The sequence below is a fragment of the Phacochoerus africanus genome, chromosome 3 (genome assembly GCF_016906955.1).
Source record: "Phacochoerus africanus isolate WHEZ1 chromosome 3, ROS_Pafr_v1, whole genome shotgun sequence".
Lineage (NCBI taxonomy): Eukaryota > Metazoa > Chordata > Mammalia > Artiodactyla > Suidae > Phacochoerus > Phacochoerus africanus.
Genome location: NC_062546.1, coordinates 31024159 through 31048574, shown reverse-complemented (window position 1 = coordinate 31048574; position 24416 = coordinate 31024159). Strand labels below are relative to the sequence as shown.

Sequence of the window (24416 nt, the reverse complement as noted above, 5' to 3'; positions counted from 1 at the left end):
AAGAAAAAAGGACAATAGAATATAGTCGAACTGCTAAGAAAAAACAATGATCAGTCTTAAATTCTATCCCCTAAAACATCAGCATTGAAGGGTGAAGACAAAATACAGACAAAAGACAAAATCTGATACCCTTGCCAAAAGAAAAGCTTGTGAACATAGATATACAAGTCCAAAACAAAATATTACCAAATAAAATCCAGAAAATCTCTATTAAAAAAATATATCATGGCCAGGAGTTCCCTGGTGGCCTAGTGATTAAGAATCTGGTATTGTCACTGCTATGGCTCGGGTCCCTGCTGTGGTGTGGGTTCTAATCCCTGGCTCTGGAACTTCGGCATGCTGCAAGCATGGTCAAATACACACACACACACACACACACACACACACACACACACACACACACGTCATGGCTAAATTGAGTTCATCTCAGGAATATAAGGATGGTCAAACAATTAGTAAGCCTATCAGTGTAATTTAACACATTAACAAATTAAACGACAAAAGCAATATAATCACTGGCCACCTACTATGTGCCAGGCATTATTCTGGAAGATTTCTTTAAACAAGACTGTTCAACAATGTCCTACAGACCTTAAACCATTCAGTAATTAGACAAGGGAAAGAAGCACAAAGTATACAAATCAGAAATAAAGACCTATCACAATTTCTTGGCAGCGTGACTGTCAACACAGAAAACTTAGAGGAGAATCCATCAAGCTATCAGCACTATAAAAATTTAGGAAGGTTTCTTAGATCTAAGTTTAATCTTTAAGAAGATCAATTTTGCTTTTGCAACTCTACCATCACAGTGATGATAAAGATCAGACAGCTTCTGGTCCAAAGAAGATTAGAGAGTTGGGACACCCCATTGCCACCAGATAAGTCCAGCTAACCTCCAACCTAGACCCATACAGGTAAATTCTGGAGAGATTCTTCAAGTCACCCAGATAACCACAGAGACTCATGAGCTAAATACTGCTTACTTTTTTAATGGCAATATTGATAAAAAATAAAACATTTCACTCCTATGTAGTACAGTAATCTCTTAGGCTTAGCAATAGCAACAAAATTATTATCTATAGGTAAATCCAATAATATGAGACCATTTTGAAAAAAGTTATAAAAGATACCTAAATAGATAGAAATATAAAGCATGTTCTAGATGGAAACACTCTATCTTATAAAGATGAAAAATTTCCCCAGGATAATCTCAGTATCAGGTAAAATTTTAATCAAAAACTCAACAAGTATTTTTCATTAAAATAAAAGGAGCAAAGGGCTAAAAACAATCAAAAGAAATTTTAAGTTTTAGGTAACCAGGGTTCAAATCTGTAGGAGGAAAAATATACTATTATATAAAAGGGGCTGGGACAAATGCTTCCCAAATAAAAATAACTAAATTAGGTCATTACACAAAGCTTTACATAAAAATAAATTACAGGTAGATGAAAAAATCAGAGTGTGAAAAAGCAAGTATTTTTAAATGTTGAGGCAAAAATACAGGAGGACATCTTTACAAGGTCAGTTCAGGAAAGGAATTTTTTAATATAACAAAAAAAAAGCACAAGCCAGAAAGGAAAAAAGTGATGAAACTGACTACATTAAAATTTAAATTTCTATTAAAAGGACACCATAAAGAAAGTTAAAGACAAGCCATAACTTACTGCAGCTTGTAATATAAATTGGTTAAATCTCTATGGGAAGCTTTTTGACAATACCTAACAAAATTTAAAATGCACACATCCCTCTGATGAAGCAATCTACTTTTGAGAACTAAAAGTAAAAACAGCTCCACAAGTGTGTAAAATCACATGTGAAACACAGATCATTCAACACCTTTAGGAGTTTCCTGGTAGCTCAATGGGTTAAGAATATGACACTGTCACTGCTGGGGCTCAGGTCACTGCTGTGACATCGGCTTGATCTCTGGCCCCAGAATTTTCGCATGCTATGGGCATGGCCAAAAAAACAGACAGACAACAAACAAACAAATAAAAAACAGCTTTATACAAATTAAAACAAAACCATAAAGTAGAAAAAGACAGAAGCATGCTACCGAATTCCAATTATTTTTTCAAATGTAGCCATATGAAACTATCTCCAAGATATGCTGTTCAGTGAGGGTGGAGAGGGGAAAGCAAAGCACAGGTCAATGAGGAGAGTATACCATACTTACATAAAAAGAAAGGAGGGAGGAGTGGCTCAGCAGTAACGAACCTGACTAGGATCCATGAGAATGTGGGTTTGATCCCTGATCTCGCTCAGTAGGTTAAGGATCCGGCATTGCCATGAGCTGTGGTGTAGGTCGCAGACATGGCTCGGATCTGGCATTGCTGGGGTTGTGGTGTAGGCCGGCAGCCGTGGCTCCAATTCGATCCCTAGCCTGGGAACTTCCATATGCCTGGGGTGTGGCCCTAAAAAGATTTTAAAAAAAGAAGGAAGGAAGGGAAACATACAATATATTATATTGTTTATATTAGCTGCTAACATATCTGGAGAGCTACCCAACTGATAACAGACTATTCCCAGAGAGAGGGAAAGGAAAACTTGCTACCATGTACCCCTTTGTAGCTTTTGAAGGTATCATAGATTTTTAAAAAGACCATATTTCAGAGTTCCCATTGTGGCTCTGTGGTTAATGAATCCGACTAGGAACCACGAGGTTGTGGGTTCGATCCCTGGCCTTGCTCGATGGGTTAAGGATCCAGCGTTGCCATAAGCTGTGGTGTAGGTTGCAGACATGGCTCAGATCCTGAGTTGCCGCGGCTGTGGTGTAGGCCAGTGGCCACAGCTCCAATTCAACCCCTAGCCTGGGAACCTCCATATGCTGCAGGAGCAGCCCTAGAAAAGGTAAAAAGACAAAAAAAAAAAAAAGACCGTATTTCATCTGTTCTAAGATATGCCTTTTTTTCCTCATTTAATATCTCTGAAATCAAGGTGCTTTGTAGAACTGAACCAGTATCTTAACTTTAAACATTTTTCTCTCTTAGTAGTACATAAAACACTGTATCTTACAGTTGATGGCATCTTAGATTCAATAAAATTAAGCAAAAAATTCTTAATAAATTTTTATTTTGGAATATAATTTTAGATTTACAAAAAAAGTTGCAAAGATGATACAGTGAATTCCCAGATACCTATTAGCCAGTTTCAGCTAATGATAACATACTAAATTACTAGGATATATTTGCCAGACTAGGAAATCAACATTGGTACCTTTCTACTCCCTAAGCACTAGACTTATTCAAAGTTCTCCAGTTTTTACACTAATGTACTATTTTCTCTTCCAGGATACCAAGTCACATTTATTCATCATGTCTCCTTTGTCTACCCTGATCTATGACAGTTTCTTTATTTTTCATGACCTTGACAGTTTTGAGAAATACTATCAAGGATTTCACAGAATGTTCCTCAGTTTGTCTGAAGTTTTTCTAATAATCAGATTGGGGTTATGGGGAAAATACCACAGAAGGAACATTCCTTCCTAATCACATCATTTCAGGTGGCACATGATTATCAACATGTTTTGCCACTGCCATGTTAACCCTGATCATCTGGTTAAGTTAGTGTCTACCAGGTTTCTCTACTCTAAAGTTACTATCTTTCCCCTCTCTATATTCTATTATTTGGATGAGATTCCCTAAATCCAGCCTATAGTCAAGGGGTGGAGGTGGGAGAAGACAGTGGAGAGAAATTAAGCTCCCCATCCTGGAAGAGGGAATATCTACTTATATTATTCAGAATTCTTCTGTAAGATTTGTCCTTTCTTATCAATTATTTATTTATCCAATCATTTACAGGTAAAAATTTTTAATTATGATATAAAGCAAGCCATTTACTAAAAGAAAATCATTGCTACATATATAATCCCAGGATTAATATTCAGAATATATAAAGAACTCCTATAAAAAATTTTCAAAAGACAACCCAAATGACAAATGGGCAAAAGGCAAGAAAAATCAAATGAACATAAATCAAACAGCCTTTACATATGAAAAGATGCTCACTCTCATTAGTAATCAAAGGTATACAAAATAAAACCACCATATACAATTTCATACCCACCAGATTGTAACAGAAAAAACAAAAACAAAAACAAAAACAGACCACCTAAACAGTGATGGGAGTAAAAACTGGACCAATCCCTTTTAAAAACAATTCAGTAATATCTTGGAGTTCCCATTGTGGCGCAGTGGTTAACAACTCCGACTAGGAACCATGAGGTTGTGGGTTTGATCCCTGGCCTTGCTTAGTGGGTTAAGGATCCAGCATTGCCGTGAGCTGTGGTGCAAGTTGCAGACATGGCTCGAATCCTGAGTTGCTGTGGCTGTGGCATGGGCTGGCGGCTACAGTTCCAATTAAACCCCTAGCCTGGGAACCTCCATATGCCATGGGTGTGGCCCTAGAAAAAAAGACAAAAAGACCAAAAAAAAAAAAAAATTTTCAGTAATATCTAAAGTTGAAGTGCTTTGACCCAGCAATTTTACTCCTAATGACTGGGTAACAAATCCTTTCAAAAGTCAGGTGGCTTCCAATTTTTTCCTTACAACAAAATTAAAGGCAGATATAACTCAGCTGTCACCTGATAGATACTTTAAAGGAATTTTTGATGAAAGAGCATCATTTGACTTTTGACATATAATTTAAAAGGAGTTCAAACACTTGAGAGACACTGCCACAAAGTTTCTTCCATTTAAAGATACTTATTTAGCTGAAGGGCCAGGTGCCAGGCCTCTGCATGAGCCAGTGAGACTAGACTCAGCACAGAGGACAAGAAAAAAAAAAGGAGAAAAAGAACAGTTTGTTGGTCATTAAGTCAGAGAAAACATGGCATCCTGCAAAGGAACATCCTAACTTTAAAACGTGTGGACAGGACCACAACAGAATATGGGAAACTGAACGTAAATAACAGAGACAAGATGGTGGCGTAGAAGGACTCAAGCTCACCTCCTCTCACAAAAACACCAAGATTACAACAAACTGCTAAACAACCATCAACAAAATAGGCTAGGAGCTACCAAAAAAGTATCCTACACTCAAAGCCAAAGAAGTCTCATCAAGACAGTAGGAGGGGCATTTTCATGATATAAGCAATCCCATACCCGCTGGGTGGGTGACCCACAGACTGGAAAATAACTATATTACAGAGGTTTTCCCATAGGAGTGAGAGTTTCGAAGCCCACATCAGGTTCCTCAATCCAAGGGTGTGGCACTGGGAGGAGGAGTCCCTGGAGCATATGGCATTGAAGGCCAGTGGGGCTTGTGCATAGGAGCTCCACAGGCCTAGAGGAATCAGACTCTACTCTTAAAGGACACACACAGGACTTCATGTGCCCTGGGTCCTAGGACAAAGCAAGAACTACATAAGAATCTGGATCAGGCCTATCTGTGGGTCTTGGATGGTCTCCTGGGAGAGCAAGGAGCAGCTGTGGCTTGCAGATCACAGAACTTTGGAGGCAGAGGTCTCGGAAATAATCATGGGCGTGACCTCCTCTGGAAGCTGCCATTTTGGAAAAATCTGGCCTCACCCATCAGGGCTGAGAAACCCCAGGCCAAAAAATAAACACAGTGGGAACACAGCCCCACCCATCATCAAACAGGCTGCCTAAAGTCCTCCTAGGCACACAGCTGCCTCTAATCTCACTCAGAGACAAAACCCCACCCACCAGAGGGACAAGACTCAGCTCCACCTACCAGTGGGCAGGCACCAGTCCCTCCCATCAGGAAGCCTGCAATAAGCGCCTCCATCAATTTTACCCACAAGGGGGCAGACACCAGAACCAAAAGAAGCTCCAGCCCTGTAGCCCGCAAAAAGGAAACCACACAAAAAGCTACACAAAATGAAAAGGCAGAGAAATATGAGCCAGGTGAAGGGACAAGACAAAACCCCAGGACAGCTAACTGAAGTAGAGATAAGCAACCTACATGACAAAGACTTTAGAGTAATGACAGTAAAGATGATCAAAGATCTTGGGAAAAATCTAGAGGCAGGATTAAAAAATTGGATCAATAAATTATAAGAAACATTTAAAGAAATAGAAGATTTAAAGATTAAACAAGCAGAGATGAACAACACAATAACCAAAATAAAAAATTCACTAGGAGTTCCCATCATGGCTCAGTGGTTAATGAATTCGACTAGGAACTATGAGGTTGCAGGTTCGATCATTGGCCTTGCCCAGTGGGTTAAGGATGTGGCATTGCCATGAGCTGTGGTGTAGGTTGCTGATGCAGCTCGGATCCCGTGTTGCTGTGGTTCTGGCCATAGGCTGGCAGCTACAGCTCTGATTCGACACCTAGCCTGGGAACCTCCATATGCTGCGGGAGCAGCCCAAGAAATGGCAAAAAAAAAAAAAAAATTCACTAGAAGGAATCAACAGCAAATACAGGAGGCAGAAGAACAAAAAAGTGAGGTGGAAGATAGACTGCTAGAAATCACTGACAAGGAATGGAATAAAGAAAAAAGAATGAAAAGAACTGAAGACAGTCTAAGAGAACTCTGGGACGACTTTAAACACACCAACATTTGCATTATAGGGGTGCCTGAAGAAGAGAGAGAGAAAGGACCAGAGAAAATATTTGAAGAGACAATAGCCAAAAATTTCTCTAACATGGAAAAAGAATCACTCCTTCAAATCCAGAAAGCACAATGAATACCATATAGGCTAAATCCAAGGAAGAACACCCCAAGATACATATTCATCATACTAACCAAAATTAAAGACAAAGAAAAAATATTAAAAGCAGCTAGAAGGGCACCTATTATGGCTCAGTGATAATGAATGCAACTAGTACCCATGAGGATGCATGTTCGAATCCTGGTCTTGCTCAGTGGGTTAAGGCATTGCCATGAGCTGTGGTGTAGTTCGCAGATGTGGCTCAAATCCTGTGTTGCTGTGGCTGTGACCAGCAGCAGCAGCTCTGATTCAACCTCTAGCCTGGGAACTTCCATTTGCTGCACATGCAGCCCTAAAAAGAAAAAAAAAAAAAGGCAGCTAGGGAAAAACAACAAATAACATATAAGGGAATCCCAAGAAGGCTATCAGCTGACTTTTCAGCAGAAACTGCAGGCCGGAATGAAGTGGCACAATATACTTAAAGTGATGAAAGGGAAAAAACCTATAACCAAGAAAAATCCACCCAGCAAGGCTCAAAATCAATCTCCTTTTGATTTAAAGGAGAAATCAAAGCTTTACAGACAAGCAAAAGCTAAGAGAATTCAGCACCACTAAACCAGCTTTACAACAAATACTAAAGGAACTTCTCTAGGCAGAAAAGAAAAGTTTTTACCACAACTAAAAACAAGAAAATTACAAATGAGAAGGCTCACCATAAAGGCAAACATACAGTAAAGGTGGGAAATCATATCATACAAATATGATACCAAAACCAGCAATTCTGGGAAAAGGAGAGTACAAATACAGGATCCTGGAAATGCACTGAACAGCAACTTAAAACAATCTAAATACATACATATATATATATATATATATATATATATAGAGAGAGAGAGAGAGAGAGAGAGAGAGAGAGAGAGAGAGAGAGAGGCTCCTATATCTAAACCTTATGGTAAATGCAAATCAAAAATTTTAAATAGATACATATACAAATAAGGAAAAGCAATCCAAACACAATACTAAAGACAGTCATCAAACCACAAGAGAACAGAACAAAAGAAGGGAAGAAAAAAGACCAACCAACAAAATCCAAAATAATTAACAAAATAGCAATAAGAACATACATATCAATAATTACCTTAAATGTAAATGGACTAAATGCTCCAATCAAAAGACACAGACTAGGAGTTCCCGTCGTGGCGCAGTGGTTAACGAATCCGACTAGGAACCATGAGGTTGCGGGTTCGGTCCCTGCCCTTGCTCAGTGGGTTAACGATCCGGAGTTGCCGTGAGCTGTGGTGTAGGCCAGCGGCTACAGCTCCAATTTGACCCCTAGCCTGGGAACCTCCACATGCCCTGGGAGCGGCCCAAGAAATAGCAAAAAGGCAAAAAAAAAAACTGTTTAAAAAGAAAAAAATAAAGATATTTAGTTATGCTAATATGGTTTATTAGTTTTACATTGACCAAGAGAGGGGAAAGGATTAATATTTACACTAAACTCAGTCTCATTCTAACAGTTAAGTTATTCCATCACAGATTTTTTTTTCTTCATTTTTGGCCACCCCACAGCATATGGAGTTTCCAGGCCAGGGATCATATCCAAGCCACAGTCATGACCCAAGCCACAGCTGCAGCAATGCCGGATCCCCAACACACTGTGCCAGGCCAATGATTGAACCTGCAACCCAGAGCTCCCAAGATGCTGCCAATCCCGTTGTGCCACAGTAGGAGCTCCACCATTACAGATTTTTTTGTGTGTCTTTTTAGGGCTGCACCCACTGCAATATGAAGGTTCCTAGGCCAAGGGTTGAATCAGAGCTGTAGCTGCTGGCCTACATCACAGCCAGAGCAACACCAGATCTGAGCCACGTCTGCCACCTACACCACAGCTCATGGCAACACCAGATCCTTAACCCACTGAGCAAGTCCAGGGATCAGACCTGTATCCTCATGGATACTAGTCAGGTTCGTTACTGCTGAGCCACGATGGGAACGCCCTAAATCCATTATTTTATGTTATTTTTAATTTTTAATTATAGTTTACAATGTTCTGTCAATTTCTGCTGTACAGCAAAGTGACCCAGCCATACCATTCACATACACTCTTTTTTTAACATTATTAAATCCATTATTTTAAATGACGTATGTCAGCTGCATGTCAACCTAAAAGTATTCAAGGAAGTAAACAGAATTTTTAAATTATTTTGGAGGTGCTTCAAAAGTCTGAAGATTATAGTTTAAGGAAATCATACAAGGATACACAAAGAGATACATAAAAAATGTTAATTGCATCACTGTTCATAATAGCACAAGTTGGAAAAAACTAAATGCTCAGCAGGAGAAAAAAATAGGTAAATAAATTGGATTTCTGTAATGAATATAGCTATAAATCAAAGAGAACTAAATTTATCAGCAACTCAAAAGTATAAAAAAATAGGTTTGGGAATAAGGAAAAACATGTTACAGAATGATTACTTTTTATAGTTTAAAAACATGATCTTGTTTTTGGAAAAAAGACATTGTGTATATGCGTCTGTGTGTGTGTATCTGTAGTAAAAGTAGAAACATGCAAAAGAAATAATACACATCATCTTCACCATATTAACTGCCTCTTGTACAGTGAATAGGATTAGGGCAGAATAATAAAGGACCTTGACTGGTATCTAAGATTTTATATTGCGTAAATTATATCGTTGTGTAGCAATAAAATTCAGAAGAGCTGGACAGTAAGTACACAGATATGCATTTTATTATTCTTTCAATCTCTTCCATAGGCTTAAAATATTTCATGCTAAAAGAATGTTAAAGTTAGCTCAGAGATTGAACCAACACCAAATACATGATTGCTTTAAAGCAACCAGCTACTCAATCAGAGTTGGTCAGTGTTTCTCAACTAGTAGTCCAAGTAATGTTTCCAAATAAAAGACATCAAGCACACTTATTAAGCATAAGACATGATATTTAAATAAATGTTAGGCAAGGGCAAAAAACGAATCTAATTCTGCAAATCTGCCTGAAGATCAGCTTGCTAAAACCTTCTGATCAAAATTCTTGTATAACTTTATAAGATGTCGCTGGTATTTCAAAAACCAATGTTAAAGGAGAAAATTAATAGCTAGTTTGGGCTCTTCATTCAATTTTGAAAAACCCTCCACACAGGAAATATGCTGCTTGCAAACAAATGCTTATAAACAGCTGAAAACCACTATCATTTTATCGTTTAGAAACAAAACACAAAAAAAAATCCTAAGAAATAATTTTTAAAGCACGCATGCATGAATAACAAACATTTGGACAAGAAAATTGGTTTTTTTTCTTTTTTTCTTTTTCTTTTTTGTTTTTTAGGGCCACACTCACGGCATATGGAGGTTCCCAGGCTAGGGGTTGAATCAGAGCTATGGCTGCCAGTCTATGCCACAGCCACAGCAACATCAGATCCGAGCCGTGTCTGTGACCTACACCACAGCTCACGGCAACGCTGGATGCTTAACCCACTGAGCAAGGCCAGGGATTGAATCTGCATTCTCATGGATCCTAGCCAGGTTCGTTAACCGCTGAACCATGAAAGGAACTCTTTTCTCCTTTTTTTTTTTTTTAAAGTTGTCTATTTCTACAGCATAAAGCAGAGTCAAATTCAATCTCCATTTTAATATATATTTGATCCCAAAATTAAGTGTCACTTTTTATTTGTCTATAAATGCTTTTCCTTAATTAACTTAAAATAACATTAAACATGTACCCAAATGTTAAAGAGGGAAAAAGGCCAAATTTTTCCTTTTATAAATTATGAATGTCATTACAAATTGAACTTTAACTATATGTTATAATCTTTAATCAGAAATTTCTTTTTATTCTATTTAAAATAACCTTATCAGAGTTCCCGTTGCGGCTCAACAGTAACAAACCCAACTAGTGTACATGAGGACGTGGGTTGACATGAGCTATAGTGTAGGTCACAGACGCAGCTTGAATCTGGCCATTGCTCTGGCTGTGGTGTAGGCCAGTTGCTGCAGCTCCAATTTGACCCCGGCCTGGGAACTTCCATATGCCACGGGTGTGGCCCTAAAAAGAAAAATAATAATAATAATCTTATCAAAAACAGGATACATTTTTTAATGTGTAATTAAAATGGTTCACAAGATTATATATTTTCGTGAAAGGATTTGTGAATCCAGAAATACAGGAAATACTGGTCAAGAGATTACTTTTGTGTCTCTTAACAGCACTTGATACAATTTCAGCCACCAATGCTTATAGGCTTATTAATAAACAAATTAGAAAACTCATTTAGAATGCAACAGGACAAGAGGAATTAACTGGATATTTCATTCATCTTAGTAACTGTACATCAGTAAGTAAAATGGTGAACAATGAAGAACAAAATGAATTCTCCAAGTAAAAGAGCATTCCACAGAGTTTCCACTGTGGTGAATCCAACTAAGAGCTGTGAAGTTGAGGGTTCAATCCCTGGCCTCGCTCAGTGGGTTAAGGATCTGGCGTTGCCATGAGCTGTGGTGTGGGTCACAGATGCGGCTCAGATCTGGCATTGCTATGGTTGTGGTGTTGGCCAGAAGCTATAGCTCCAATTGGACCCCTAGCCTGGGAACCTCCATATGTCATGGGTGGGGCCCTAAAAAGCAAAAAATAAATTAATTAATTAATTTAAAAAAAGAAAGCGATTCTAGATGAGTAAACATATAAATAGCTAGAATTAATGTTCACTCAAAATGTACTTTAAAAAACAGAAAACTTAAAGAATTAAAAGCTGAAAGAATAGGAGTTCCCACTGTGGTACAACTGATTAAGAATCCAACTGCAGCAGCTCATGTCTCTGCAGAGGCACAGGTTTTGATCCCTGGCATGGCCCACTGGGTTAAAGGATCAGGCATTGCCACAGCTGATTCAATCCCTGGCCTGAGAATATGCCATGGGTGCCCCTCCAATAAAATTTTTGAAAGGATAAACCCAGAAAAGCAGTTAAAGGGATATGACGTGAATAAAATGAAGAGAAAGAAAAAAGCAAAATAAATAAAAGAAAGTCACCTTGAGGAGGAAAAATTAGAAAAAAAATAATAAGGGCCAGTTTGAAAGCATAGGGAATAAAATGGAAGGATGAAAAGTAACAAAATAAAGGATTAGGTTAGTATATAATAGATGAATAGGAGTCACTTTTGCCACAATGCATTTGGGAAATCATAGAAAATGGTAGTATAAGTGAGAAACAAGCTGCATACCAGGTTAGTGGCTAAAAAATTTCCAGATACAAGTATTTTGGAAAGTACAACCAGTTTCATCTCAGTTTTAGAAACAAGATTGTGTTTAAAGAGTAAAACCAGTAAGATCTCTGTTCAACCACAGTAACAGCTATCTATTTCTACATTTAATTCTCAAGATAAAGATAACCTACAAATTTATTAAATCAGTTAATCATAATTAGTTTAAACTGTTTTGATCATAAACATACTCTGCTTTTTTCCTATACATTTATCTGTCTTCTATTTAGTAAATAAAATGCATCTATCTTAGGAAGTGTTCACAGATGTAAAATTTACAGGTCAGATATGTGCTTTCAAATATAACTTATGCAATTACATTGACATTCATCCTCAATTTTTCTTTTTACTCAATAAACATATTTTTACCCCTTTCATCTAAGTAAACACTATCTTCCAGGAGTCAGGCAAAATCTTTTAAGGTCTATTATATAAGTATTTTACATAAAGTTAAGTTTTCACCCAAAATAACATAACTTCACACGATATCAGCACATATTTTACAACTGTCATTCGATGACATGGCTCTACTACACTTAATCTCAACACAAGTCAGGCCTCACTGCAGTAACCTCAACACCCCACATAGTGGGTCCCTCATGGAGTGAATTCCTAGTAAACTGGGGGAAGAGCATCTCATTACTTGATATATTTTGAAGACCATTCCCAATTCTCGTCATCAACACTTGTGAGTATTCATCAAATAGTAGGTTCTTCAAATATGTGGGAATGTCACTGTTCTCACCTCCTAGCACTGGCCCTATTTTCTGACAATATTACATGTTCTCCTTCTTCCTTCCCCCTTTCTCGTCTGTGCTTCTAATGGAACCGGACCTCAGCTCCAGAGAGGTACTCAACTCAGGTCTGATCTGTCAGAACATTCCCATGACCCCAGCCACAGTGATTACTTCAGTAAAGGACTAGGGACTCCTAAGGAAGAGTCACTCCTTTCCAGTTGGATTTAGCTTCTGGAGACATCATGTGAAAAGAGCTTGCCTGAAAGTGAGGCCAGTAAAGAGGGAAGGAGAGAGAACAACTGCTCCCCTGGATCTAGTCATACATGAAACCTAAAAAGTCCCCTGGACTTTTATTAAATCTTTCCCACCTTTTTCTCTTGAGCTTGTCTGAGCTGGGCATCTGTCATCAAAAGAACTTTGATAGAAATTGTATCCAATATAATTTACAAATACAGTAACAATTAGGAGCCCTCAAATGTGAAACTAGATAAAAAGAGCTGAGGTAGAGGGTAGTGAAAACAGCCTGATCCCCAGCTGGAAGCTGGCAATTCCAGTTATGTGATACCAGAGAAACAAGTTAAAACTATTGCCTGTGGCAACTCAGGGTTCAGATCATGTGCCCATCATGATTAGAACACTGGGAAACTTGGTATAAAAATGTCACTAATTTAGACTTTGTTATCAATCCCAAGAGGATAAGCCCTGAGTGGGGGTGATATCAGTAAAGGGGATTAAGAGATACAAACATCTAGTTATGTAACAAATAAGCCACAGGGATGTAATTATACAGCATAAGGAATGTGGTCAATAATACTGTAATAATTTTGTATGGGAACAGATGGTTACTAGACTTATCATGGTGATCACTTCATAATGTATTTAAAAGTCAAATCACTATGTAGTACACCTGAAACTAATATAATATTGTATTTCAATTAAAAAAATAAAAGGATAAGGCCCAAACTCCTTGGTATGGAATATTACGTCTTTAATGATCTGGCCCTTTGTCCCTCTGTATGTTAGGAATTGTTCTATATTTTAAGGGACAGGAAATCCAACTCTAACTAGCTTGAGAAAAATGTGGACTGCAGCACCTTGTAAAACCAAAAGTACAGCTTCAGGTAAGGCCTGATCCAGAAATTCAGAAAGTCATTGGGTCTCTAGCTCCATTTCTCAGCCATTTTTGCTCTTCTGGGAGTTACTCTGACCTCAGGTGAGCTATCACAATGGCAATGCTAGCTACACTAGTTGTAGGCCCTACATCCTCACCACACAAACAGAAGACCACTCATTTCCTTCATAAACGCCCATAGAGAAGAGAGGTGTCCAGCAAAAATCCTGAGATTAACTCTGACTTGATCACCTTGGGTCACAAGCCTACCACAAAACAATCACTGTAGCCAGAGACTAGAATGCTCTGATGGCATGGCTTAAGTCAAGGATGCATCCTGAAGCTGGAGGCTACTGGGAGGCGAAAAGGGAAGGCCATTTACACCTTCCAGTCTCACATCCTTCCATTGTATCTCTTAAAAGTTACGCTCCGACAATAGCAATATCCATCTATGTTGAGTTCTTGCAGTCTTACGGATTGAACTATGTTGATGAAAAAGATACACTGAAGTTCTAACCATCCATGAACATGACCTTATTTGGAAACAGGTGCTTACGGATGTACTTAAGTTGAGGCCATACTCATATATCCAATATGACTGATGTCCTTAAGGGAAGAGACACAAGGGAAAGTGCTATGTGAGATTGAAGTGATAGAGGCAGAGGTTGATCTACAAGCCAAGGAATGCCAAGCATTACTGGCAATTCTAGAAGCTAAGAGAAAGGCACAGAACAGATTCTCCCTTGGAGCCTTCAGAGAGAGCACTGCCCTTCCAGCACCTTGATTTCAGACTTCTGATCTCCAGAACTATGAGAGATTACATTTCTAATGTTTTAAGCCACCCAGTTTGCAGTACTTTGTTAACACTGTCTTAGAAACTTAATACACCGAGTAAGTTCATGATTCTTTGTCTTTGCACAAGCTCTTTGCTCTCCCCTAGATGGTCTATTCACACTAAACCTCTCAGATTTGCCCAAATATTCTCTTTTCTGTGACACTTTCCACCAGAGCCCCCATCAGAGTTACTCTCTCCACCACATATTAGTCCAGCACCACATATTGCACGTACTTTTATTACTAAATTTTGAAAGCATGTGCACACAGCAATCCCCCTCAGAATTATGAGCTCTCCAAGGGGTAAGCAAGGCCTGATTCTAATCCACCTTCACATCCTCAAGTCAGAGCACACAGTACCTAACACATAATCATCATTCAGAAGCTATTTATGAACTGAACAAGTCAAGAGCTCATCTCAAAAGAAGAAAATGGGCATGATTTCAGAGAATTGGCTATTACAGATTATAGAGAACTGACAATGGGCCTTGGGCTTGGGGCAGAATTTAGACAAGTAGAGAAGAATGTGGGAGCAGGGAGGAGGAAGGGTGCTGAATTTAGCAAATATGCAGAAAAACTACAAAGTAGAGGATATGGTTAGGGAAAAGGGGATAAGTGTAAGGCACAGGGGAGTCTTCTACTGAGGGTCATTTTATAGATAATAAAAGGAGGTCAAAAAGAAAAGTTTCTGGAGCTCCCGCCATGCCTCAGTAGTTAACAAACCCAACTAGTATCCATGAGGACACAGGTTTGATGCCTGGCCTTCCTCAGTGGGTTAAGGATCTGGAATTGCAAAGTGAGCTGTGGTGTAGGTCACAGATGTGGCTTGGATCCCACGTTGCTGTGGCTGTGGTATTTGCCAGCGGCTACAGCTCCCATTTATCCCCTAGCCTGGGCACCTCCATATGTCACTGGTTCGGCCCTAAAAAGACAAAAAAAAAAAAAAAAGTTTCCGAGCAAGACAGCGACACATGTTCTCAGGGGATTGTATGACAAAGGGTAGAATGGATTCTAGAGGTACAAGAAACCAGCCAGGGCGCAACAGAGGTAGGCATGCAATGAGGTGAAGGGCCAGTGCACTTGGATAGCAGCAGGAAGAACAGAAAGGAACAAATTTCTAAGACTTTAAAGAATGGAGAATAAACAGAGAGAGCAAAGGATTACTCCTAAATTCAGACGTGTGGTTAACTAAAGTAGGATCTGCTACTAAAGTAAAGAAGTACAGAGGAAAATACTACCTTTTCAATGAAGATAAGAAGTTTGATCTTAGATGTGGCTCAATATGGGGTAACAGCACGATAAAGAGACCCAGCAAATGGTGGAAGACAAGACAATGAAGTTCAGGAGGAGCAAAAGGACAAAACACAAACATGGCAGTCAGGTAACTTTTTTCTTTAAGGCATAAAGAATATACAGCAGAATTTCATTCCTTCATTCAACAACAGTGATTGAGTATTACATCTCAGGCCCTGCTCTAGGCTCTAGGAATAGAACAATGAGCAAAAAAGATGAAAATTCCCACCCTCATGGAGCTTTTATTTTACCGGGGAAAAGACACAAGACTAAATTTGATTCATGAACATAATTTAGGGCTTCGGGGTTAATATTTCTTAGAAATTACTATAAGTAAAATAAGTATTTTTTTACCTTCTTTCAGCAAATTTTATTGTCAAGAATTTTCATTTCACTAGTTAGAACAGTATATTTAGGTCCTCAGACCAGCAGCCAGACAAATATTCAAGTGAATTAAGATTTTTTTAAATAAAGGGAAATGAGAAGGTAGCCTATGAGAGAGTTGGGGGGGGGGTTGTTTTGTTTTTCTTTTTATAGCCACACCTGTGGCATATGAAAGGTCCTGAGCTAGGGGTCAAATTGGAGCTGCAGCAGCAGGCCTATACCACAGCCACAGCAACACCGGATCCGAGGCATCTACGACCTATGCCGCAGCTTGTGGTTACACCAGATCCTTAACCCACTGAGCGAGGCCAGGGATCAAACTTGCAGCCTCACAAAGACTACGTCAGCTCCTTAACCCACTGAGCCAAAATAGGAACTCCAAGATTTTTTTTTTAATACTGTTTTTTTGGGGGGTTTTTTGTCTTCTTGCCTTTTCTAGGGCCGCTCCCGCGGCATATGGAGGTTCCCAGGCTAGGGGTTGAATTGGAGCTGTAGCCACCGGCCTACGCCAGAGCCACAGCAACGCGGGATCCGAGCCGCGTCCAACCTACACCACAGCTCACGGCAACGCCGGATCCTTAACCCACTGAGCAAGGGCAGGGACCGAACCCGCAACCTCATGGTTCCTAGTCGGATTCGTTAACCACTGCGCCACAACGGGAACTCCTTTAATGCTAGCTGTTTCAACAAATCTATTTTCCCTTTTGTTTCTCAAAGTGTTGGTATTAAGTCAGCACTTCCAAACAATGCTCATGAAGGATGATTGGACTCAAAAAATAAGAGGCCAAATGGTAATGGAAAGCATGAGTTTCTCAATTAGACAAAGCCTAAGTTCAAATCTCAATTTTTTACAAGTTGTGTAACCTGGGGCAAACTATTTTGTATCTCCAAGCTTAGTTTACCTATCTGTGAAGTTAGCTTCACTCTAAGGAAGGGAATGATAAAGGAATAATTTATTCTTTTTTGGACTACCCCACAGCATGCAGAAGTTCCTGGGTCACAGATCAAACCCTCACCACAGAAGTGACAATGCCAGACCCTTAACTCACTGAGCCACCAAGGAACTCCTAAAAGGAATAATTTCTAAAAGGCACTTGATACAACGTCTGGAAAATATGGAGAAATGCTAGAAAAATGGAAGCAGCTATTGCTTCAACTATTACTGTATTATTACTGCATGTGCTGGTCACAAACAGATGCTCAATGCCTACTTTTTTTTTCTTCTATAGATGATCTTAATATCATATATAACAATAAGGCTCTAATTCAGCAGGCTATTGTAGTCTATCCTCCCAAAAGTTGTATAGCAGGAACTTAAAAGAATTAAATGCACATTAATTTCATAAATGAGCTTAATATTTTAATTCTCTAACTTGCTGAGACATAAACCTCCAAAGAAAATTTTCAATGATGGTATCACAAGTAGAAAAAAATGATTACTGAATCACATAAAAATGAATGGAAGTGGCACTGATTTAGAAATCATCCACCAAAGAGTTCACTTATTTTAATTAAACTGACACCATTAAGAGAGTTCCCTGGTGGCCTAGCAGTTAAGGATCTGGCATTGTCACTGCTGTGACGCAGATTCAAGCCCTGGCCTGGGAACTTCCACATGCTGCAGGCAAGGCAAAAAGAAAAAAAACAAAAACAAAAATCCTGACACCACTAACCTCATCCTCTGTAATTAATCATTTCTATAGCATCTTACATTTGGGGAAAAAATTAAGTGATTTTCTAACTATAACCATACAATAATCCAAATTTTAAACAACACCGTCAGAGCTGTCCTGAAGATTAAATGGCACAACATACATGAAAATGCCTGACCAGGTCCAGGGCATGTGGTATGCATTCAGAGATAAATCTAATCCTCTTATTATCTTACATTCCTTCTTTTTTTTTTTTTTTGGTCTTTTTGCATTTTCTAGGGCCGCTCCGGGGCATATGGACGTTCCCAGGCTACGCCAGAGCCACAGCAATGTGAAATCTGAGCTGCATCTACAAACTACACCACAGCTCACGGCGTTGCCGGATCCTTAACCCACCGAGCAAGCCCAGAGATCGAACCCACAACCTCATCGTTCCTAGTCAGATTTGTTAACCACTGAGCCACGACGGGAACGCCTTACATTCCTTCTAATTAATGAAAAAGACCTTATAACAGCAATTATAACCCAGGACTTATGGAACTAAAAAGCTTAAAAAACACACCAACTTGATGCTGACCCAAACCAGAAAATTATTCACTCTAATGCCTCTTATCTAATAACAAAGAGGTTTGTAAGTTAAATCAAGACACATACCAACATACAATCAAAACCAACATTTCACTTTTCCCCTAAAAAAACCTACAATAAAAAAATTAAAGTGAGTTTTTTTTTTTTAAGGTTAGAAATGTAAGTCCCTCTTACTTTCATTTTTTTAAATGCAAATTCCGGAAGCTCACAAGATACAATGAAATTATCAGGACCAAGGTCATAACTGTTTGCCCAGGAAAGAGCACTGACACCAGCTGGAACTGGCTCAAATGGAGAGTCCAAAACAACCAGGGGAGCCCCTTCACTCGCACATGACACCATCTGAGACAAGCAGCGCCAGTCAGGACTGCCCCTTCCCCCTAACCAGTGGCTCTTCTCCAAACCTCTGGACTGTCCATGTGGACACTCAGACCTGCTCTCATATATGAAGATGACTCCAGTGCTTATAGCCTCCTGCCAGGTAGATACCCTGAAAGCACCCCAATCTCAGTGTGCGCAGAATTAAACATCTGAGATCCACACCTATGTCTGTCTGTTGATGACACCACTGTCCTCTCAACCACCTAAGATATGATCTAGTTTTCTTTCCCTCACCAGCCCCCTCTCTCTTCCCAAAAGCAAGCCAGTTTCAAAGAAAGGTCTGTCATTTACCTCTCCACTACCACCTAGCTCTACCCCTGCCTGCGCTCCCACAACTTACCTCAAGTTCTCATCACTCCTGGCCTGACCCAGATCAACAGTTCCAACCTAGTTGCCCACTATCTCTCATGCTTAAAGTGAGTCCACCTAATCCGAACATTACAGACAGACTGATCTAGCTATGTATGTCCCTCCTCACCCGTGGGCCCCACTGCCTACCAAGGCTTCCTAGATTTTCAGAACTTGAAGAACTCTGCTCTGACCCAACCATCCACTCACTTGATCTTGAAAGTTCCTCAGGTTCAGAATGCTCTGGCCCCATCTTCAAGAACATTCCTGCTCTGGCTCCAATCTAAAAGCCTGTAATGTCATGAAAACAAGCTGAACTATGCTAATCCAAGGCTCAAAGGCTACAGGTCAAAATTCTCAACCCAATGGACAGGGCTCCACACAGCCTGGCTCCTGCTCATCTCTCCAGTCTGGCCGTGCTCCCCTTTGCTCTCTCTCCTCCAGCCACCCGGCCTTCTATCCATCCTGCCATGATCCCTCTCATTTTCAAGCCTCTGTACATGCTGGCCCCTCAGCACCCCACCTCCTATGTAGGCAGTGTCATGTCACCCTTCACATCTCAACTCAGAAGTCACTTATTTGGACACTAACCTTACCTTTCCAAACTAAATCAAGTTGCTCTTTGCTTCTACAGCTTTAAGAAAATTATAAGAAACTGACAACTGGATTTCTTATTCCCAAGGTAGAATATAAGCTCCAAAAAGGCAGGACAGTGTCTCTCTTGTTAATCACTATAATCTCATAACCTAACCCAGAGTAGCCCTCACAAGTATGTGCAGAGTAATGCAGTTCCTAAACCAGAACTACATTACCAGAATCCTCGTTACACGGCCAGCCCTGCTGTACACTAGTCTTGAAATCACTTGCTTTCTCCACAAAGCTCATCTCCTCAAAGTTCTCATTCTCTGAGTTTTCCTTGAAGATTTGACATTACGTGACTCTAGACTTCTACTGTTTCAAACTTCTTCCTCACAATTCTCATCTATGTACCCTGGCACTAGCAATACTTATTAGTCTCCACAATTTTGTCTGACTCCTTTGTTCCATTTGGAGTTTTTCCCCCAGCTCCACATTTCCCAACTTTACTTAGCCTCAAATGCTCAAACTCAATGCCACCTCCTCCTCAAAATATTCCCTGCGTCCCCCAACCAGTCACACTCTCTCTGTCCCTGAACTCCCACAGGTTCTCTCTCCCTTGCCTCATTCAGATATTGGACCAAAGGTCACTTCCAATGTGTGGCTTCTCCAAAAACTATCCACTGGTTATAATTCTCTATTAGGCCAGCGTGTCTTACTCACTTGACAGCTTTTATCATTATCTGAAATCACCTTGTTCTTTTCTTTCACTTATTCATTTACTTGTTAACTGCCTGTCTCCCCACTAGAAAGTAAGTTCTATGAGAGGAGGGACCCTGGCTGTCTTGGTTCTCCGTATTTCCCCACTCCTCCACGTCGGACATCAAAAATGCCCAGTGAACATCTGCCAAAGGCATGAATGACTTTGTGGTCCTTATGATTAGAGTCATCTATGAACCTATCTTTCTCGACCTATGTTCCAAACACCTTGTGGACTAGGCTAAAGTCTGCCTAATCTATCTGTCTGTGTGTATTATCCAGAAATCCTTGCACGACTAAAGCAAATAATAGCTAACTACCAATTAATTAATGGCGAGGTCCTGCCCTAAACCAGACCAACTCAGAACTCCATATTCTCCAGAAACCAGGGCAAATAATAACCTCCTTCCATGTGCTCCCCACGACAGACCCTGGTCCAATCCGCCTCCTCCGGTGAGCTTCTAAAGGCTACTTTCCTCACTTTCCTTTAGCCAAGAATCACTACTTATTCTATATCTAATATCTCACAATCCTACCCTTTTCCCTTCTATCTCCAAACAACAAATCTCTTCCAGGGCCCTGTTTCTTCAGAGTACCCCACAGACTGGAGTATCTCTAACCAGTCAGGCAACTCATCAGGCCCTAGAGAACTAGGGGATGTTCTTTCGAAGTGTTTAAGGAAGACTGGCTCTCTCACCTTTTCTTTTATACCTCATTTACGAAGAGGCCCGACTGGCTTTGATAATCCTCGGGACCCTAAGCTTTCCACTCATGTAGACCGCCGCACCCAAACCCCTTTGGGGAACCCCCACCCTCGCCTTGAACCTTTTCATCTTCTTGTACAGGAAGACCCCAGGCCAGAGAAGATGATCTCCCCGGAAGCAAATGGTCCTCAAACACCATGGGGCGGCCGTACCCTCCCCACATTCCGTCTGGCATGCGCCCCCAGCCTGGGGCCATCTCCAGCCCCCTTGGCCTCAGCCTCTGGCTGGGCCCTACCCTCCCACACCCCACACACATTACCCCCACTCACCTGAAGCGGCCCCCGCAGTGCTGGCATTGCTCGCCCACCCAGCCGGCGGGGCAGACGCACTGGCCGGTGCCAGGGTTGCAGCGGCCGCCGTTGACACAAGGCCGGTCACATTCCTTGGCCTCGGCTGCAGCTGAGCCCGACACCGCTGCCGCTGCCGCCGCGGCCTCAGCCACCCAGGGAAGCAGCAGCAGCGGCGGGAGCAGCAGCAGCAGCAGCCACCGCGAGAGGCGCAGCCCGGCCCCCAGCCCCGGCCTCCCGGCCCCAGTTGTGTCCCAGTCCTGGCGCCGCCTGTCGTTCCTGCTCGCAGGCGCTGTAGTCTCCGCCGTCCTCCTCTTCAGCTTCGCCTCAGTCGCCGCCGCCGCCGCCACCATCTTCCCGGGGCAGAGAGTGTGCCCCGCGAACACATACACACGCGCGCACACACACACACACACACACAGACACAGACACACACACACACACACACCGCACGGCCGGCTCAGCTTCGCCTGGCCGTGCTGGGCGGGGCTGGGCGGACGGTGGCTCTGGGCGCCCAATTTTGAGGGCGGGGCCAGGACTGCGCGGGAGGCGGGGCCGGCGCGTCTGTGCTTGGGCGGGGCGCAGAGAGCAGGCTGCCATCCTCCAGCGCGCGCGGCCCTGGAAGAGGGTCTCTAGCTGGAGGTTTGAGGTTGGCCAAAGCGTCCCAGGCTTTGATACCGACCCGGGGGCCCTAGCGCTCTAGTTTTATCCCTTCGCTCGGCTCGGCGGCATGTGGGTAGACATCCTGAAGCTCCCTCTTCCCTTTGGTTGCCTGGGAGCCTATCGCTCTACTAGCCAACCCCGCGGAGTTGAGCGCTACCTTCCAGAGACGCCTGCGCCCGTCAGCTCTCTACCCCAACGCTGCTGCCAAGCAGAAAGGTCCTAGGAGTCGCGGTATAGTGCTTGATGCGGTAACATAGGAGTGCTGCGATCGAGCCTCTGCTTTCTCCTCTAATATAGGGTTAACAAGCAACACGTGTCTTAAGAACCCAGCGCATAGGCTATACTCAGTAAATGCCTAAGACTGAAGCTACATAGCCCGGCCTCCCTTGATCCAGACTGATTCAGTATTAGAACAGACCCCCCCACACACACACCTTTAATTCTGTAGAGGAAGTTTGGGATTTAATTGCTCCCCACTATTTGCCCTCCAGTCATCTCTGAAGAAAGGGCAGCATAAAATTAGGAACCGGAGCATCCTACCCACCCACCCCGCCACAGCCCCTAGAGCCCCTCTTGTCAGGTAGTTACTTTGTTGACCTCCAATGAAACGTGCCTCCTGGCAGTATAAGCTTGTGTGGTTCTCCACCCTGAAATCTGGACTGGGCCTTTGACTCAACCAAAGAAGAATCTGGGGGAAATGATGATGTGCTGGTTTCAGGTGTGAGCCTTAGGAACACCTGGCAATCTTGATTCTGAGCTCTTGATAAAACTGGGCTGCATCTGCTCTTCCATCTTGCTGTAAGAGATCACATGGAGGAGTTCCCGTCGTGGCGCAGTGGTTAACGAATCCGACTAGGAACCATGAGGTTGCGGGTTCGGTCCCTGCCCTTGCTCAGTGGGTTAACGATCCGGCGTTGCCATGAGCTGTGGTGTAGGTTGCAGACGTTGCTGTGGCTCTGGCGTAGGCCGGTGGCTACAGCTCCGATTCGACCCCTAGCCTGGGAACCTCCATATGCCGCAAGAGGGGCCCAAAGAAATAGCAAAAAGACAAAAAAAAAAAAAGACTGAGATCCCAGACACAAGAACCAGGTGCACCCATCCAGGTGAGGAACCAAGTCATTGAGGGAAGAAGCCATCTAGAGTGTCCCTGCCGTCTGAGCTGTTCCACATTACCTAGAATGGAGACAAGTCTTTCCTACTATGCCTTATCCAAAATCCTGAGAAATTAAAATCCAGCTGCTATTTTATGTCTGCAAAGTTTAGAGAGTTTTGCCAGAACCTTGTCTGACATAAGCCTTGTGTTGTGAGGAATATCCCTATGGCAGCTAGGGATATTTGGGCACCTTGCAATCCCTGGAAAATAAAAAAAGGCCCTCTTTAACCTTTGGAGCCTCTCAGGTTTACCTCAGAGCACAGAATTCTAAGATTCTAGGATGTAACCAGGTTCTGATCTTCCTCCTTCTGCATCCTCTTCAAGCCTGGTGAAGCTGAACTACACACAGCCCGCTCTCCACCCTCCACCTACGTGAAACCTTTTGTTTCACCAAGGCCCTAGCACTGGCATTCTGGTTTGCAGGTTGTGTTTCTGCTGTGGTGTCTTACATGAGGCTGTGCAGGGTGAGAAAGGAAAATGGAGCATATGGCCCTAACATGGGGCAGACTGACATGGAGCCAATCTCTGGCTTCAGAAAGCACTGCTCTTCCAGGCCAGAAGCGGAACCAGCCTATCCTGCCATTCCCCACAGCAAAACTGAGCCCAGGCTGAGAAGTTTCACATGACTTCACCAATGCTCAAGGATAACAGGAAATGGCTTGCATCTACGCAACAGCAGTATGGCTGCTCTCCAAAGCTCTCAAGCAGCAAACATTCTTTTTCTTACTGCCTTAATCCACTCCCTTCTCTGGTTCTTTTTCCTTAGGCTTCAAACATGCTCAAATCATCTTGTCCTTAAAAAACAAACAAAATCTTTTCCTATGAAGGGAAGTATTGGCATTTCCTTTCTCATTTACTGTTGTTGTCAGAGTCTGCTACACTTTCTATTTCTGCATGCTGCATCAAAGATAGCTACAAATTCTTTAACCTTCCTTCCATGGAGAGGTGGGAATGAACCCCGAACTCCTTGAATCTGGGGTGGTCTTAGTGATTTGC

The 24416-nt window shown here is 41.8% G+C and overlaps 1 protein-coding gene across 1 annotated transcript in view; it reads right to left on the bottom strand.

Annotated features, from left to right (window-relative positions):
- Positions 1-22090, bottom strand: part of ATRN (attractin) — a 180860-nt gene extending 158770 nt beyond the window's left edge. The window contains exon 1 of the mRNA XM_047771508.1: positions 21587-22090. Coding sequence (XP_047627464.1) covers positions 21587-21957 — 371 coding nt within the window. The 5' untranslated portion in view covers positions 21958-22090. The remainder of the gene's footprint in view (positions 1-21586) is intronic.
- Positions 22091-24416: the final 2326 nt, after the last annotated feature.